Source organism: Rattus rattus, chromosome 6 (assembly GCF_011064425.1).
Source record: "Rattus rattus isolate New Zealand chromosome 6, Rrattus_CSIRO_v1, whole genome shotgun sequence".
Classification (NCBI taxonomy): domain Eukaryota; kingdom Metazoa; phylum Chordata; class Mammalia; order Rodentia; family Muridae; genus Rattus; species Rattus rattus.
This window is the reverse complement of record NC_046159.1, coordinates 28542409-28559956: the sequence shown is the minus strand read 5'-3', so window position 1 is coordinate 28559956 and position 17548 is coordinate 28542409. Positions and strand designations below refer to the sequence as shown.

Genomic DNA, 17548 nt, shown 5'->3' with positions numbered 1-17548 from the left:
TAAGACATTTCTTCCCCACACCTGCTCTCACTCCCTCGGAAGCCTATACCTAGTTAGTTCCCCCAGAGAAGCAACGCCTTTCTTACCAAGCCTAGAAGCAGGCTGCAGAGTGGCCTAATGTCCAGCAGGTGGCAGTAGCATGCCACCTAGCTGGTCGAAGCAGCATGGGTGAGGACATCCTCTCATAGGGCACGCCTGTGACAAGTTGCCCAGCTGCCAGCTTAGAAGGGAGTGCCCTCCTTTTTGCCGGGTCAGGTGGGCCAGAATGTTCTCCCCCATGCTCTCCCCACTGGGGCCCTTGGTCTGATTAGACACAATCTAAGCACCCCAGGTTTAGGTCTTCACCGTGAGAGCCCAGTTCACTGCTGCCTATCTGGCTGGCAGTCAGCCAAACAGACAAGACACAAAGGACAAGTAGAGAGTCACGTGACTGGATGGCTAGTGGAACAGCTAAACAGACCAAGTACGAACCGCCGACGGGGACAAACACCAAGTAGGCATAGGACAAGACAGACAGACAATGGAAGGTGACTGCGGACAAACCTCCTTCCGCTTAAACTCCACCACAGCACTGGCGGTGCCCACACCTCCGGAGAAGGTGGGCGGGGAGTCATCTTCATCATACACTGTCACCGGGAAGGACACGGCCACCTTCTCCTTGTTGGCTCCAGGGCCTGCCACTGCGCACTCAGCCTCCAGCACGTACTTCTCCTGAAGCTCCCGATCCAGCGCCCACCGCGTGCTCACCTCCAGACAGTCGAGGTCACAACGGAAGGGCAGACCGTCCCCTGTCACCACGCAGAAGAGAAGCTCACATGACCGCGGGGTAGGGATAGGGTGTGGCCTGCCTTCCTCATGATTCTACCCAGAGTGGATGGCAGGTGGCTGTCTGTCCCCCCTCTGGCTGTTGGAGGTTTGTGACTAAGTGTGGACATAAGATCAGGCCTCTGTTGCAGCCCGGAGGAATGATGCCCAGGAGGATAGGCAGAGAGTCAGCTCCAGGTATGATCTGGTTTACGAACAATGTCAGCCGTTTTAAACCTCGGATGTGACACCTGCTCATTCCAGACAGTGCGAGGAATATCCCAGTTCTGCGACTTGGAAACAGATACTGGATTTCTGGGTTATGATTGGCGTGTCAACAGGTACTTCTGGGTATGTGATTTGCATTCCTGCTGTATACTTCCTGGGATTGTGACCTGCGCTTGGGACTGGGTTCAACAGCCTCATCTCCAGCTCAGAAGACTACCTGGGTCTCCTTAAGAGCATGCAGCAAGGTCCCTGAGTCTCATGTCAGCCCATCTTCCCAATCAGGAGTCTGCTGGATCCTTCAGTCTCCCTAAAGTCTCCCATATACTACCCTGACCCTGAACTGTACCTAACACAGGAGTCCGAGTAAGCCCTTTTAGATGCAGGCGGAGACTTCTCACACTCTGACTCCCATCGCTCCCCATGTTCCGGGCAAAGAAGCCCTGAAATTTTCCCTGACATAAACCAGTCTGCCCCTGTTCGCCTCTGCTCCTCCCAGTGGCTAACTGCATTCCAACCACAAATGGCCCCACTTCAGCACCTTCTGGGGCCAGAGCTGTTTGGCACCAACCCACTTGGTTTAGCGGCCCCAGCCTCTCTGTTCTCTCAGCGTCTCTTAGCTCCCCACTCCTTCCAGGAACGATCCAGTTTCCTTGACATGTTCGGGGCTCTATTCTCCAGATGACTAGAGGCTTCAAGGCAGGCAAGATACCAGACCGTTTGTTTGCTTATGGTTGTACCCTAACCTCCTTCGACAGTGTTTGTGGCTGGTGACAGACATTCAAAAGAAATACTTCTGGAATACTTAGCAGTGGCAAAAAGAACACGAGGTTCACCCTAAGGGCTTACAGTGCTACGCCTGTGCGAGACAGGACAAAGGAATAGCCCCTTGGGGCTGGCACTCACCTTCTAAGAGTCTGTACTTCACACTGATGTTAGGACAAAGGAACTGCACAGGTAGCATGCGGAACTGGTAGAAGGTGCCAGGGGGCCTGTTCTCCCTGATGCGGAAGGACACACCCGTCTCCGGGGTGCAGAGATCCCGGGCTTTGAAGGAGCTACAATTTGGGAAGGTGTCATTGATGAAGGAGAAGTACACACGGGCACAGCCTGGCCAATGACACTCTCCCTCTCTCTGGGCTGTGGACCCCAGGAAGACCTGGAGGAAGACGGTGAGCAAGGGGAAGCCGCCATCTGCAGGAAGAGAAGAAGAAAACCCCCTTTCAGGTGAGGAATGAAGAGGGGCAGGAATCCCAGGGTTCAGTGTGGTCCACAAGTCTCGGCTGATACCTTCCCATCTCCGCGGCAGGGAGCCGAGACCTGGAAATCAGTATCTGCCTCCTTTGTCTTTCAGGTTTCTGTTCAAATGGTCTCTCCTGAGAAAACCGCTCAAGCCGTGCTGGGGCTAAAGTTCCCAGGTCCCTCCAGGTGGGTGGCCTCTCATCGTAGGCTCCTGAAGGCTTCTGGGATATGGACTCGCCGCCCACTAATCGTAAAGTACTTTGCACAGACTTCATCAACACTCAGAGGAGGAGTTCAGTTAAGTTCTACCTCTCAGGCACCAAAGCCCGCTGGAGTGAGGTCTAGCCTTTGGCCGAGGCAGGCAGTTCCCTGGGCCTCCACCTTAGGCCTGGCAGGTGCCTACAGGGTCCAGTTTGCTTTCCCTTAGCCTGTCTTACATTGTTACGACAACCCCATCGTGGTTAATATTTTCTGAACAAATTGTCCATACTGCTCTGTGCTTCTTTTCTGACTGGACAAGGCAATGCTCAACCGTGAGTGGTCATAGGTCTTCAGGGAACTGCAGGCTTACGGCACAGTCCACCAAGGGGCTCTCATTCTTCAGTTTCCCACTGTGGTTCAGGAGGGAGACAGAGGAAATATCTGAAAACCGAGGGACATCGCTAAGTACTTCCTCCAGGAACCCTCTAGACCCAGGGTTCTTAACCTTCCTGATGGTGCGACCTTCACAGTGACTCCCAATCACAAAATTATTTCCTTGCTGCTTCCTAACTCTAACATGGCTACTCTTATGGCTCACGTAAGCATCTGTCATGCATCCTGTGTGGTCTTGACCTACAGGTTGAGAGTCACTGATCAAGAGTCTGTTGGCAGGGACCTGCCTACCACAAGCTACCTCCCACCTTATTATCCTGGCTGCTGGGGTGATTTGAATGTGCTTGGCCCAGGGAGCGATGCTATTAGGAGGTGTGGCCTTGTTGAAGGAAGTGCTTCACGGTGGGGTTGGGCTTTGAGACCCTCCTCCTAGTTGCCTGAAAGCCAGTCTTTCTCCTGTTTGCCTTTGAGACAAGAGGTAGAACTTTCAGCTCTTTCTCCTGCACCGTGCCTGCCTGGACACTGCCCAGCTCCCACCTAGATGACAATGGACTGAACCTCTGAACCTGTAAGCCTGACCCAACTAAACGTCCTTAATAAGAGTTGCCTTAGCTATGGTGTCTCCTTACAGCAATGGAAACCTAACGCGGACACTGCTCGTCAGTTACTCTACACATGCTGGCGATGTGGTTACTCCTGTATATTCAGAGTATTCTACCCTCCCTCCATTTGTGCACAGGAACTTAAGGAGGCACGAGGCCGCGCCTCAGAGGAGGTCCTGGGAGGTGTAAGCTACCGGGTGCATGTTATAACCGTCCCATGTCACACAAGCCGCTCAGATCACCAGGGCTCACGTCCTACGTGGCCTTGACTGCAGCTCCAGCCTGAGCTTTGGGTTGCTGCCTAAGTTTCCTTTCTGCCTCCCTCCTGGATACCCGGCCAGCCTGTTGCAGATGGGGAGACAGGATTCCCAGGAGCTGGTACTCTTCAGCAAGTTCCAGGTCATCAATTAAATTACTCCCCCCACGGGGGGGGGTTTCCATCCCCTCAGAATCTCTCTCGCAACGTGTACGCTTTCATCGCCACACCACAAATAGATTCTTCTCCACACAGAGAGGGAGCCAAGTCATTTGCAGGGTTCTCCTAACTCCCAATAGCTTCAGGGGGTAATCAGTCTCCCCAAAGTCATGTGGGTCCCTCTTTAATTGGACGTGAAGCAGCTGCCTTTACCCTGTGCCTTAAGTCCTTGGCCATAGCAGCTACCTCTAGCCTCAGGCAGTCGAGATAAGGGCAGCTTAAGGGCTAGGCCAAGGTGGAGTGGGGATGGGGTGCCAGGCTGTTCTCTTACTGCGGATGCTGAGCTGCTCCCAGGAACTGTGGTCCAGGCTCTGATTGAGGTAGAGGAGGCCAGTGCCCGCATCGATGCGGATCCAGTCATTCTCATGCAGACGCGTGCGGTAGACGCCATAGAGGTACTGGCCCAGGCGGAAGCTGGGCACTTCTCCAGGGGCATCCCGTAGGGCATGGACATAGAGCAGAGGTGTGCCAGCTGGCTGGTCCACATACAGCCTCTCCCAGTAAGCATCCCTTGAGAAGTAGAGACCCAGCGGGGCTGTGGGAGACATGAGGGTGTGAGTGGGGGTGGAGAAAGAGCTTCTTCCTGGACCACCCCCCCAAAACAAACAAACAAAAAAACCCCCACAAACTAAAATTCTCTTTCTAGTAAGAATTTCTTACCTCTAGTTCAAAGACCATGAACATAGCTAAACATGACTGATAATCACACCACATCAAAGCAAAGAAAGGAAAAGAAGAAAGGGGGGAGAAAGCACAAAATAGTTGCAAAATAATTCTCTGCCTCTCAAGTGCACTATGTCCCAGGGTCACACATGATCCAGGAGTTCGATGACTTTTTCCCAGCACAGCACCTGGTATAAGAGTAAGTTTCCAAGATACGAAATACCAGACTAGCAGGGCAGGCAGCAGTCCCCAGAAACGACAGAGCCCTGGATAAGAAAGCAACTGCTCTTTATCAAAATAGACCCAGCAAGTCCACTCCACTGACCCAGCAGAAGTAAAACCACCCATCCGTCAAGTAACCCAGTACTAAATGGCAACCGAGGGCTAGGAACAGACGTCCTTCAGTGGGTATTCAGGAGGCACATCCTTACCACAGAGTCCTGTGGCAGCAAGTGCTGGTTAGGAAAACGCCCTACAAGCTTGCCTACAGCCTGATCGCATGGAGGCATTTTCTCCATCGAGGCCGCCTCCTCTCCGGTGACTATAGCTTGTTTAGACTGACGAATATGGCCGGTACAGTATCAGAGTATCTTTCCTTTTAAATCAAGGCTGAATGGGGTGTGTGCTATACATCCCACATTCTGCGTGCCCATCCATGGGCAGTAGGGCCGCATCCAGCTTTGGCTGTTAATGATTAGTGCTGCTATGAAATGGGTGTGTAAGTCTTCCCTGGGACAGTACTGAGGGATGGAGCTTCTGGAGCCTATGGGAAGTCTACATGTGGGAGGGCCCGGCCCATTGCAGGTACCACCCCTGGGCTGGTGGTCCTGGGTTCTAAAAGAAAGCAGGAGGAGCAAGCCAGTTAGCAGTACCTCTTCACAGCCTCGGCATCGGATGCTGCCTCTAGGTTCCTGCCCTGTTTGAGTTCCTTCCTGACTGACTTCCTTCAACCAAAGATGTAGACAAAACTGTGACGTAAAGGTGTACACCAAATAAAATGCTCGCCCTCCCCGACTTGCTTTTGGTCATCGTGCTTCATCACAGCAATAGTTAAACCCTTACTAGGACAAGTGCCATTTGCAAAATTCAGCCATGGGGCTGGAGACATGGCTCAGCAGTCAAGAGTCCTTTCTTGTCTGGCACTTAGTCACAGCAACAAGAGAGTAACAGACCTACGCTGCTTGTTCTGAGTCACTTGACTGGAGCCGTAGACAGAAGCCAGGGAGACCAGCGGCGTTTTCCTACAAGTATGGGCAGTGTCAGCCCCAAGAGGGTTGGCCTGACATGGAGAGTGGAGAAGACTGGAGAAGAGGGTAGGTTCAGGAAAGAGAGAGCTGGAAGAGGCAGATGCTAACAAGAAGTCTAGCTTCTCAGGCCTAAGAGATCATGACCTCAGAATGCCTGCTAGAAACGACAGGTTGAACCAACTTATGGATTCCAGGCAAGACCATGGACTAAGTCTGGGGTTAATGGTAGAGTCTGGGCAAGTGACTGGCTTTGACAAGGGTTATACATTCTTTGTCTTGACTCCCAAGGAGATTAAGCCCTTCCTCTTCAGAGGGTTGTTGAGAGCAAAATCTAGTTGGTGGAAGTGAAGGTCTAAGACCGATGGCCACTCCCTGCTGTCATTTCCGTAATTTCCATCCACACACCTGTGTCTCCATTGTCTACCGCCACCATCAGCACCATAACCGCCTTCACGGTCATGAGCATCACTTCCATCTCCCCTACAACTATTAGCATCGCCTCTAACCACATCTTCGGAGTCCACACACAGAGGTACAGCTATGAGTCTGGACCCCCGCTAGCGTAGAGCAGAGGACCCGTGTGTGGTATCTCCTTAGTCACTTGTCTCCGTGGGCCTCCAGAGTAGGGTGGCGGGTATCCTGGAAGAGAAGCCTGGCAGAGGACACGGTGTGGAGGTGGAGCTGCTCCTGGCTTGAGGCTCTGCTCTCCCTGCACAACCAGGCACAGTCCTCACACGTCCTGTCTCCTGAGCTGGTGCCGTAGGACCTCATCTCTCCCAGTGCTGTTAGTATTGCCCCAGCGCTCAGCCCTTGGAGTCTCACAGCATCGGACAGTTCTCTGCGTTGGGTTGGGCGGGGAAATCTGCCGCACAGCTGAGGTTAGGGATTAAACTCGTCTTCTACACAGAGATGGGGCCTTCTTCTTGAAGGAACATGGGCACCAGGCTTTACCCAGAACGCACTGCTTCTACCACCTGCATCTCCATGCCCACCCAGACCAGCTGCAGCGGCCTCCCTGACATCAAGGATGCTCCCACCCAAATGTGATTTCCCAGCTGCTACTGACTTAATCGTGGGTCTCGCTGGCAGTTTCTTCCGGCTTCTATACAAAGGAAACTGCCAATTAGGTTACAACTAATTTCTTTCCTAGGGCAAGGCCTGGCCACCCAAGTGGCCTGTGGATGAGTACGTGTGAGTGACCAGGCCCCTTTGGCTCTAGGGCTCTCTCTACGGCTTTAGAGCCCTGGGTGGCTATTGCTGCTGCAACTGGGCCAAGGCCCTAGCAGCTTTGACCCCAATGACTCTGGACAGTGCAGCTGTTCCTCCACATAACCAACAGAGCACCACGATGCAGAACAACGCAGAGCACATCGCCTTGCTGAGTGACCACCCCACATACCTCAAGCTCTTTCTAAACACTCCGTCCCAACGGCCTTTGTGTCACCTTCAATAGTCACCAATGGGATTTCTACAGTGCTCTTTTAAGCACATCGAAACACTAACGGATATTAGGATCTCTGTCTCACTGAGCAATAAACCAACACAGAGAATGGCCCCAGGCCACACAGTGATTTAGGACTCGGCCAGAGTCTGGCCCAGGCTCCTTTGTTCCGTGACAGCTGTTCATATAGTGCTTGTGAGAAAACAGGTCATGGAGTTCCAGGGACCAAGGGCCGTCCACTTACACGCCTGCAGTACCAGGCTGAAAATGCCACCGTGGCGATCTAGCCATGCCTTCCCAGTTTCTCCTCAGAAAGACCGATGCCCCTGGAAGCTTCTTTGGCATTTCTAAACTGACTCTTAAATATTTCAGTGAGATGGAGTCTGGGCAGGAGTCCCAAAACAAAGTGAGGGCTCAGGAAGGTGGGGCCAGGTGAAATTTGCTATCCCAGGGGTTCCTGGCATGGACCGAACATCAAGGTACAGAACCCAACGTTAAGCTCTCATGAGCCCGACTCACTGGACACGAGAACGGAGTCTTGTGGAGTCCTCCCTCTTGTACCTACAAAGTCCCAGCAACAAACGTGTCAGACGGTTGAGGCTCAGTCAGATATGAAGCCCTTCTTCCTGCTTCTCTGTGGGTGTAGAGGGGGACAGCTCCAAGGTAGATGTACCTACATGTGATGGTCCTGCAGTATGGTTTCATGTGTCCACACAGCAAGGGGGTGAGGAGGGGATGCTGGGAAGTCAGCTGGAAGTTCAGTGTGTTCTCATCAAACACTGAGGTGTTGCCGCAGGAGAAGGAGGCCACTTCAGTCTCTACAGAAGCAGCCAGACTCTTCTTGGCATGCAGGCTACTTTTGTCTGTCAACTCCAGCTCAAGCTGGAGTCATCAGAGAGGAAGGACCCTTACTTGAGGAAATACCTCCATGAGATCCAGCCGTAGGACATTTTCTTAGTGATCAACAGGGGAGGGTCCAGACAATTGTGGGTGGTGCCACCCCTAGGCTGGTGGTCCTGGGTTCTATAAGAAACCAGGCTAAGCAAGCCATGGGAAGCAGAGTAAGCAGCAGCCCTCCATGGCTCCTGCCTCCAGATTCCTGACTTCTTCCAATGATGAACTAAGATGTGGAAGTGTAAGCCAAATGAATCTCTTTCTTCCCGGCTTGCTTTTTGGTTGTGTTTCGTCAAAGCAATAGAAACACTAACAAAGACAGAGTGGCAGACAGAGAAGTCCTAAGCATGCTCACTCAGGACAAGAGTGGATGGCCAGGAGCTGGGAACCTCACAGGTGCCATTTCTAACTCCACAAGGACCCAGAGCTAAACACGCTGCAATCCTGGGGTCCCTGGTATGGCAGAGCACACCGGTGCTGGAGAGGCCCATCACTCGGTCCCGGACACTGGGCCTTGTTATCTCCACTGCAAACCCTGAGCGGGAATGAGGAAGGGAGGCTTCTGCCTCCACACAGGCTGTCGTCCCTGCAACACAGCTCTGGCCAGCAGCATGACATCACAGTAGCAATTACTGTAATCAACTTAGACCAATCTGCCCAGTTATTTTTAGTCTAGATAGAGGCAGAGTGAGAGGGTAGCCCTGGCTTCCCGGGCTGCCAGTCCCCTTGCTGGCTGTGGGATGGCTCACTGGTTTCCAGCACCTTCCTCTTTGACATCGAGGTTCTAGAACAACTGCTTCTCCTGCACTAGCTGTGACATCTTTGTTTCTGGAACATTTGTGCTCCGTGTGACACGCTCAGGAGTCTCACTGTCCTGAGAAACACAAATGCTCAGTGTTCAGCGGAGACTCAAGGGCCATCCTTATTGGAACATCGGTGTCTTCTCCAGAGACTTCTCTGAAGTGACTGGTGCTACTAGGTTGAGTAGCCTCTCAGCCATGCTTGATGATAAGTCAAAGGCACTCAATTAAAAATGGCTAACAGTGTTCAACCCTGAGTAAGACATTTATACTGTGATCGTCAGGGTTCAAGGAAGACCAAGGAAGAGGGAACAGGAAGAATGCAAGATCTGGGCCCAGAGGTGTTTATCTTATGGTGCAACGCAGACACTGCAAACATGATCGCACTGCGGCTCCTCACGACCACACTGGGGCTGCACAAGCCCACATGTCAACTGCCAGCGATGGAGCAAGCTCCAAGCTCTCCCTGTTGAACAATTACTGGCCACTGCTGGGTTCTCAGAAGAGGTAAAGTCCTGTGGTTAAGGCCACAGGTTTCAATGTAGTTCTAAACCCATGGCCTCACAGAAGATCCTGGTTAAAATCTGTGCACCAGAAAAATAAAACAAAAAGACAAGAATATAGGAAAGGGACCCGTGGAGTGTTGTGGTGGCAGGGGTGGGTGGGAGAAAAGAGAGGATGGTGGATTGGTAAGTAGAATGCACTACTTACGGGTATGAGTGGTCAAAGAAAAAGGAAATACAAACAATACTGAATGGCTCTGAAAAGACTCTCGTCCAATCATACGCACCACCAGCCAATGAGAGTGTAAACAGAAGCTTGTCTAGTCTTAGGACTAGATCATTAATCTTTAGGGGGAACTCAACCCAAAATGACAACGAAATACCACTTGGAACCCACTGGGAAGGCTAGGCTGCAAAAACAACAGGAATCAGTAAGTACTGGAGAGGATGTGGGTGCAAAGCAATGTTTGCACACAGTTGCTGAACTGAGTCTCCCTGCCTCTGGGAGAGAGCAGATCAACAACGGCTCAAAGAACAAACAACAAAAAGCCTTAAAACATTTTCACTCCTGGGAAAACTGAAAACAGGCCTTGAACCTCAGCATTCAGGGGCCATGCCTGGAAACATTGTTTTCAATGGATCAAACACCTCCGGATCAAGAGAATGGATACATAAACGTGGCAAAGCCAAACAAATAAGAGTACCGCTCACTCTTAAAGAATGGCAGGCCGATGGGAGCTACAACGAAAATAAACTCTAACCCACAGGCATTGCACCGTTTACTAAACAGGCAAATCTACGGAGGGAAGCCACTGACTGGGGACAACCAGAGACGGGGACCCAGAGAAGGGCGAACAGCTGTTTAGTGGGTATATGGGGTATCCTTTGTGGGGTAATGAGCCCGTGATGGACTAGAGATACCTCCTGGACACCTTGGGGTAGTCTAAAACCTACTGCACCAGTCTATTAAAACAGTTACCCTTATAATGCTATGCCAGTTTCATTTCAAAAGGTTTTTAAAAAGACAATTTCAATAATCGGTCACCTCCCTCAAACCCACAGCTGTTGGGCCCAGCATAGACCCCTGAAGCACCACGCAGGAAAAGGGGCAGAGACACCCGCTTGGAAAAGCTATGAACAGGGTCTGGGCTGGTCTTGTCAGTTTGGCACAGGCTAGTCATCATGGAGGAGGGGAAAACGACTGAGAAAATGCCACCATCACATTGGCCCACAGGCAAGTATGTGAGGGAATTTTCTTGACAGACGTGAGAAGACCATAGCACTGTGTGTGTTGTGTCAGCCCTGGAGACCTGGTTTGTATTTAAAAAAAAAAATAAGCGGAGCCACAGAAAGCCAGACAGCAAGCAGCGCTCTCCCATGGTCTCTGCTTCAGTTCCTGCCTCGACTTCCCTTCCCGATGGGCTATAAGCTGTTAAGATCAAACCTTTCTTCACCATATTGCTTTCAGTCCTGTGTTTCTTACAACAACGGAAACCAAACTAAAAAGGGTGCAAAGCCTGGAGACCCATCATCCCCAGAAAGTGTACAGACACATCCCAGAAGCATGTGTCCCCACACCCACTCTGAACTCTCAGTCTACCCTGTACTGAAATGGGGCTATCTGGGGTGACTCTGACCTTAGAACACAGGCTCAGCCCGGCTCCATTTGTGGATCTTTTGGTGCTTTAGCCAGGTGTACAGACCCAGGAGTCCAGCTTCTCACGGGAGAGGCCACTCCTGGATGAGGAGGACGTGTCAGCAGTCACATAGGTAAAGGACCCACGGTAAGCCATGGAGATGTGGCCGGTATCTTGCCTAGAACTGTAGATACAGGTTGGTGTGACTAGGGAAGAAAACATTTGAAGTGGACCCCTGTCTAGACTTCTTCAGTCTGTGGACCCGTTGGAGCAATCTTTTGCAAAGGTGACGACCTCCAGCTGACCACCCGTGCTGAGTCACAAGCCAGGGAGAATCTCACAGGGTAAAAACCAGCCCCAAGGGCTACACACAATAAACCTGTCCTGCCCTGGAGGAGGGTGGCTTCAGGCTTGTTTGCTTCTTGAATCACTGGTGGACTGGAATGGACTCAGGACTTCCAAGATGCTGCCGATGCCCCCAGGTAAGGAAAGAGGCCATGGAGGAAGAGTTGAGAAGACAAGGCCCCCAGGACAACCAGAATCAGTCCCCATCTTTTCCAATCACGCTGACAAAACGTCTTAAGAAATTCTGCCAATCTTTACCACTCACTCTCCCACAGTGCACTCTTCCCCAGCACTTTTCTGGCTCCTGAGGTTTCAAGAGAGTAAAATTTCCCCCTTCCCTTCTCAGCATCCAAGTGTGATGTTAGGAATGTGAGAGGGTGCAATCAGTTTGAATGCACACGATCCAGCATCCTTCCACTTCTGGACACTGTCCAGCAACCCTGGACTCCTGCTCTAGGGCCACATTGCCCCTCAGTGACAGCCCTGAAGAATAGACTCCAGTACTCCATGTCACTGAAGAGGAAAGACCCGGGACCACAAAGAAGGTCTCCTGCCAGCTCCCGAGTCTGGAAGGAGGGGCTCCACCTTCTAAGACCTGGGCCACATGGTCACTGGCACCTCTTGCTGCAGAGCCCACTGGGTACCAATGACACCAAGGAGAAGAGGCTCGACTGACCGCTCACCAGGCCGGCACACACCTGCTCAGGTGAACGGTTAACCTGCCCTAGCATCTGGGCTGTTCTGCTTAAGTGGCGCTACCCACGAGGCAAAAGCAAACAGAAGTGTTTGCTTGTGGCTGGCCACCTGCTCTCTCAGAGCCCAGGTGGTGCAGCCTCAATGGCCGCTCTCAAGGTCTCATCAGCCAAGACCTTCTAAGGGGCACTGGCGTGCCTGGGAAAGAACTGGCAGGATACAGCAGCACCCTGCTGCCTCCACTTACGGGTATCTGACTAGGTCGGAGCTCTGCAGTAGGTGGTTCAGGGTCTACTGGCTCAACAGACTCCAGTCTCAGGCAGAGAGATGTGGTCCCTGAAGCACCCTCCAATCAATCACTCAGCTGGGGGGCCCATTCAAGGCCTCTCTGTGGCTGCTGAGGGCAGGAGGGTGGGTGATGGGGGAGGCAACAGCTGGGCAAACAAGGAGGAAGAAGGTGAAGTTCCCAAGAGCGCTTTAGGATCCTGCACCCTGTCAGGAAAGGATTTGTGTCGGCTGAGAGGAGTTGGGGCCCTGCCGTAGAAGACACAGCCTCTTCCGATTCCTAGGACACAAAGCCCCGGATGCTCTTAGAATGGGGACAGCCTGGAGTCATCTGTTCCAATTCCACCGCTTCCTAGGGCCAAACACCTCATACCAGAGGGTACAGAGGACATTCCTCACAGACCAGAGAGACAGCCCCCCCCATGACATCACTTCCTATGTGCCATGCCCAGGGCTCTCTGCCAGGCTCCCCATTCCTTGTTACCGTGTCTTGCTGCCAGCTGCTTCTCTCCAAGGGAACCATACCCCCCTCCCCTCCTCTCTCTCCACAACTACTAGGTGTGTCTTCGCTGTTAGTTCCTCCTTGCACAGCAACACTCAAGGCTCCTTTTGATTAGTACTGGAGTCATTGGTATAGAAAAATACTGGGGGAGGAGGAAAAGAGGAAAGTGCAGCTGATGGAAGAAGACTGAGGGAAGAGACCGGCAGTCAGGCAAGCCCCAGCCTTACCCCCAGAAGACCCCGCCTCCAATATGCTCCTCCATAGAACACTTATAGAAACATAGAACTCCATAGCCACTCATCTAGAGCAAAGAATTTCTGAGTACAGGCTGCACTCCTAGCCAACTCTGCCCTTGTTTCTTGGGCACGCAGTGGGTGTTTTCTTTCATCAGTCTTTTCCAGTGCCGCAGGGAAGTGGATTCCATCTGGTTGAGGGCACATGGTTGCACCCCTCCCCTAGCACAGCACCATGATGAAGGAGGGCACCAGCCAGGCGTCTCAGCAGACACAGTGCAGAGGACAATCCTTGTGTGTCTTGTTCTCCACCAGCTCTCTGACTATATACAAACACAACGTCTTACAATGCCTGGAGCACACAAGCTCCCTCTCCAGGACAGCTCTGACAGAGCCAGGTCTAGCGTTCGTTCCTAGCCTAGGGTCAGTCAGCCAGCAAGGGCAAAAACATCTCACTGAGAATTCTGCTCAGACCCACAGAGGCTCGGGCCTCGTGTCTGTGGTCAGTGACATATGTCACACGTCACTCCTAGATCTGGTCCAGCCTTTCTCCAGGGCATCTGCTGTCACACGTGAGTGACTGCTGTGGTATGACAGGCAGAGAGTATTGTCCTCTCCCAGGTCCCTCTTCATCTCTACTCCTGGTACCAAGCCCACTGGCTTTAACTAAAGATAAAGAGACCTGGCCCTGGGGAGCCCTTAGCCTTCCATGAGCTCCAGAATCTACAGATTTGGAGGACCTCAGTTTGTTCACCTGTAAAATGGGAAAAGAAGACCACAAACCTACAGGGTTATCAACCGTATGGCAGGGGTAGCGGCTGTTGGTGTTAGCAGGAAAGGGGATCAACAGTCTTTTGCCAGGAGAGGATCCCGAGGGAGGCGGCAGCTTCCACCTACCCTTTTCCTCTCCTATCCCGGACTCCATTTCAACAGATATTATAATTTCTAATTAGTTTTCTCCTCCCCTGGCTAAAAGGCCATTAGCACCCCATTAGGTGAATACATCCCATTTTCTTCGCACCACCAAGGAAACAGTCATTTACTTAAGCCCATTCCTAAAGCAATTCTGCAAAATAAAGGCAATCTAGTGAATGGGTTCAGTCACTTCTCCACTTGCTGTCTGCTTTCAGGCCCCACCCTCAGCAGTCCCTGGCTGGCCCAGCCCTGAGAATGGGCTCAGCAGCTTGGGGAAAGAGAGGAAGAAGGGCCCAGGTGAGCCTGCAGAACCAGGATCAATCTCCAGGCTCCCCTGAGATCAGTAAGGGAAGGGAAGAAGGAAGAAGCTTAGGGTGGAAGCTGTGGGGCCCAGGCCCCGGGTACGTGCTCACAAGGAAGCTCTGGGTGATGTCGGCCGACTGTGAGTCCCTCACGGAAGGGCTGTCCAGAAAGGGACCCTCGGTGACATGGTGACAGATCCTTTGGTTCTCACAGCTAGAGATGCTAAGATGCCAAGTCACAAAGATGAGGGGCAGGAGTCTTGACAAGTAGTTGGGGGGGATGCCCTGGGACATGTAGGGGAGACCCAGATACTGCGACTTAGTATCCGCATCCACACAGTCAATTTGTGTCTGTATTGAGCAGTGGGAAGTCCAGGAAATGTTAACAACGCACAGGAGGAGGTTATCATCTCTAGTTCCAGGACACTGTTCCAGGAATGGGAACATGAGAGAGTGGGTGACACAGTACTGTGTACATGTGGAGTCTTCCAAGGAGGGTGAGAAGGTAGCCAGGCCATTCTTATCCACAGGTTTCTCGAGCATGGGTTCGTGAGAAAGTGTGGGAGCATGTATCGATAACTTGAAAGGAGGGTGTGGTGAGTCTCACGAACAACACTCCCTGACTTCTACAGACCCACTCAGAACCCACTCAAAACCGTGGGCCACAAGCCCAGCAGCTAGAACACTATCCACAAGAGGGCACTGGAGGCCAAGCTGCTCCCAATCTCACTATGGAACCGCACCCGAGCTCCCTACTGGCAGTCTGGAGATCAATGAATGTCACACGACTGCTGCTCCCGAGTCCAGGTTAGAGGACTTCTCCAGAACCCAATTATTTCTTCCTGGGAACAAGGCCGCTGCTCCCCTCTCTGTACCTCTAGCATGGTTTCTTGGCCACCCAGAAAGGGGTGGGTTTAAGACAGGGGCTCCATAGTCCCTGGATTCTATAAGCTGACTGTGGCCCCCTGATTCTGGGCCAGAGGTTTCACATAGAAATCGCCCTCTATGCCTGTCAAGTGCCACAGGCCAGACCCTTGAGATAGATCTCTTAAACCGCTGCAGACCTCACTAAATTCAGGGCTGGGAGGGTTGTGGGAAGTTGCCCAGCACATGTCTTCCTAGTTAACTCCTGACTACACATCTGCACCTGTGAAGTTTAAACCCAATGACACAGAACAGCCACCCAGTGTTAAGTTCTGTATTTTGATACACAGTCTTGACCCCCTGCAGCACCGTGCCTCACAGCACCCCAGGACCCAGGAACAGACACTCCAGTCTATTTTTTAACTCAGGAAAGATAAGGTCTTTACCCTATCCCCTCTCCATATTTCTCTATGATACTAGGAGGCCCGCGAATGCAGCCCTGGGCTGGTCAGTGAACCCAGTCTTCACAAAACTCTGAGCTAGAGGCAAGGTGAACATGGCCTTATCCGTTTCCAAAGGCTGCAAAGAGAGAAAGCCCTTTGTAAGGAATGAGAGTGGAGTGGCCTGGGCTCAGTTCTGATTTCCGAGGGAAACTCAGTTCTGATTTCCGAGGAAAACTCAGTTCTGATTTCCGAGGGAAACTTGGTACATAAATTTTCCAGAAGGAAGCAAGTTAGAGTAGGTTGAAAGGACAGTAAAATGTGCAGCCAAGGGGGGGGTCAATATCCTGTATCCTTAGGGTTCATTTGGTCAGGGTATAGGAGTTGAGGGCAGTGACCAACCTCTGAAAGGCCACACCTAATGAGGGGCTCCTATGTGCGCATGATGTTGGCAGCACATCACCACACACGACTCCCAAGTGGCCGGGCCCAAAGCACCGAGTAACTAATCAGCCCTGGACCCTATTACGTCTCTAAAAGCCACACTTTCAGGTGACTCCCAGCTGTGGGCAGGGCTCAGATCATGTCGTACTCTCGGGCGAAGACACAGGAGAAAAAAACACAGGCTTTTAGGTTTTGAAAAGACCAGTGCGGCAAAAACACACAAGAGAAAAATAACCTTTACTAAAGATTGCCTCAGCACCCTTCAGCCAGAAGAACGTAGCTACAGCAAGTGCGGGAATGAAAACGCAAAAAGAAAACCAGGGCGCAGCAGTCTCCAAGCGCTGGCTTAAGTCGTGGGCTTCCCACTCACAGCTGCTCCCCAAGATCTGTCCGCTTCGCCTGGGCACACGGCCGCGGGGGGAGATACGACCAGCCTGGGATGCGCAGCTGCGGCTTTGGCGGAGCGCGGACTACGCTGCCCGGTCCGCGGCCCGCACAGACCGGAGGCGAGCCGAGCCCCGCCCAGCCGGCGGCCGGAGCGCAGCAGCTAGCCGCAGCGACCCGGTTCCCAGATCCGGAGGCCCGCCAGCCGCCCAGCCGGCCGGTGCCAGCCAATGTAAGCGCGCTTATGCGCGCGTCAGCTCCCTGGCTCGGTGCGCAGCGCTAACTTCGCCCCGGCCCCTCTGTCCCTGCCGCCCGTAGGACTCACCTTCTCCCAGTAGCGGCAGCAGCAAAAACAGCTTCAGCCCCAGCCCTGCGGCGCCGGACGTCGCTTTCGCCATCGCCCGTGCGCGCGAGGGCTGCGGTTGAGGAGCGGGTGGGTCTCGGCGGTGGGGTGCGGCACTCAGCCGGGCCTCCCCATGCCAACCCGGGCGCAGCGGGCACTGCGGGCGCGTTGCGTCCGGGCGCGTCTCCCAGGTGCGGACTCGGAGCCGCTCTCCGTTGCTGCTTGCACGGTTCCAGTTGCGGTACTGATGAGAGACCTGCGCTGCCTGAGCCCCGGGAGCGGACTGGGGCAGGGCAGGGCGCAGAGGGAGGGGCAGCGAGAGGGGCGGGACCAGGGGTGCGGGTGTGTGGAGGGGCGGGGCTCAGGTACAGCGCGGGGCAAGGTGGGGCGGCACCCAACTGCTGCGGGGACCGAGGTTTCCTCTCGGGATGAGGGCGGGTCGGAGCTGGGTGCGTATGGCTTGTGGTGCGGGTGCTGGTCTACTGAAGGTAACCTGGATCCATGATCATTTGCTGGCACAGCCACTTTCTCGCCCCGTGCGCCCTGCTTGCTGTTTCTGTTAGTCCTTTCCCGCCGCCCAGAAAGAGCAACACAGAAGATTCGGCGTCTGGGCCAACCTATACTCGCAAAGAGACCCCGAGACTGGAATGGTGCCCCTCCAGTCTCTGGAC

At 53.1% G+C, this 17548-nt stretch overlaps 1 protein-coding gene across 1 annotated transcript in view; it reads right to left on the bottom strand.

The window, feature by feature from the left end:
- The window catches only part of Ret (ret proto-oncogene), a 42362-nt gene extending 25202 nt beyond the window's left edge, over positions 1-17160 (bottom strand). Inside the window, exons 1-4 of the mRNA XM_032905821.1 lie at positions 16860-17160; positions 4214-4477; positions 1936-2223; positions 544-788 (exon numbers count right to left, since the gene is read on the bottom strand). Of these exons, the coding sequence (XP_032761712.1) occupies positions 544-788; positions 1936-2223; positions 4214-4477; positions 16860-16932 (870 nt within the window). The 5' untranslated portion in view covers positions 16933-17160. The remainder of the gene's footprint in view (positions 1-543; positions 789-1935; positions 2224-4213; positions 4478-16859) is intronic.
- Positions 17161-17548: the final 388 nt, after the last annotated feature.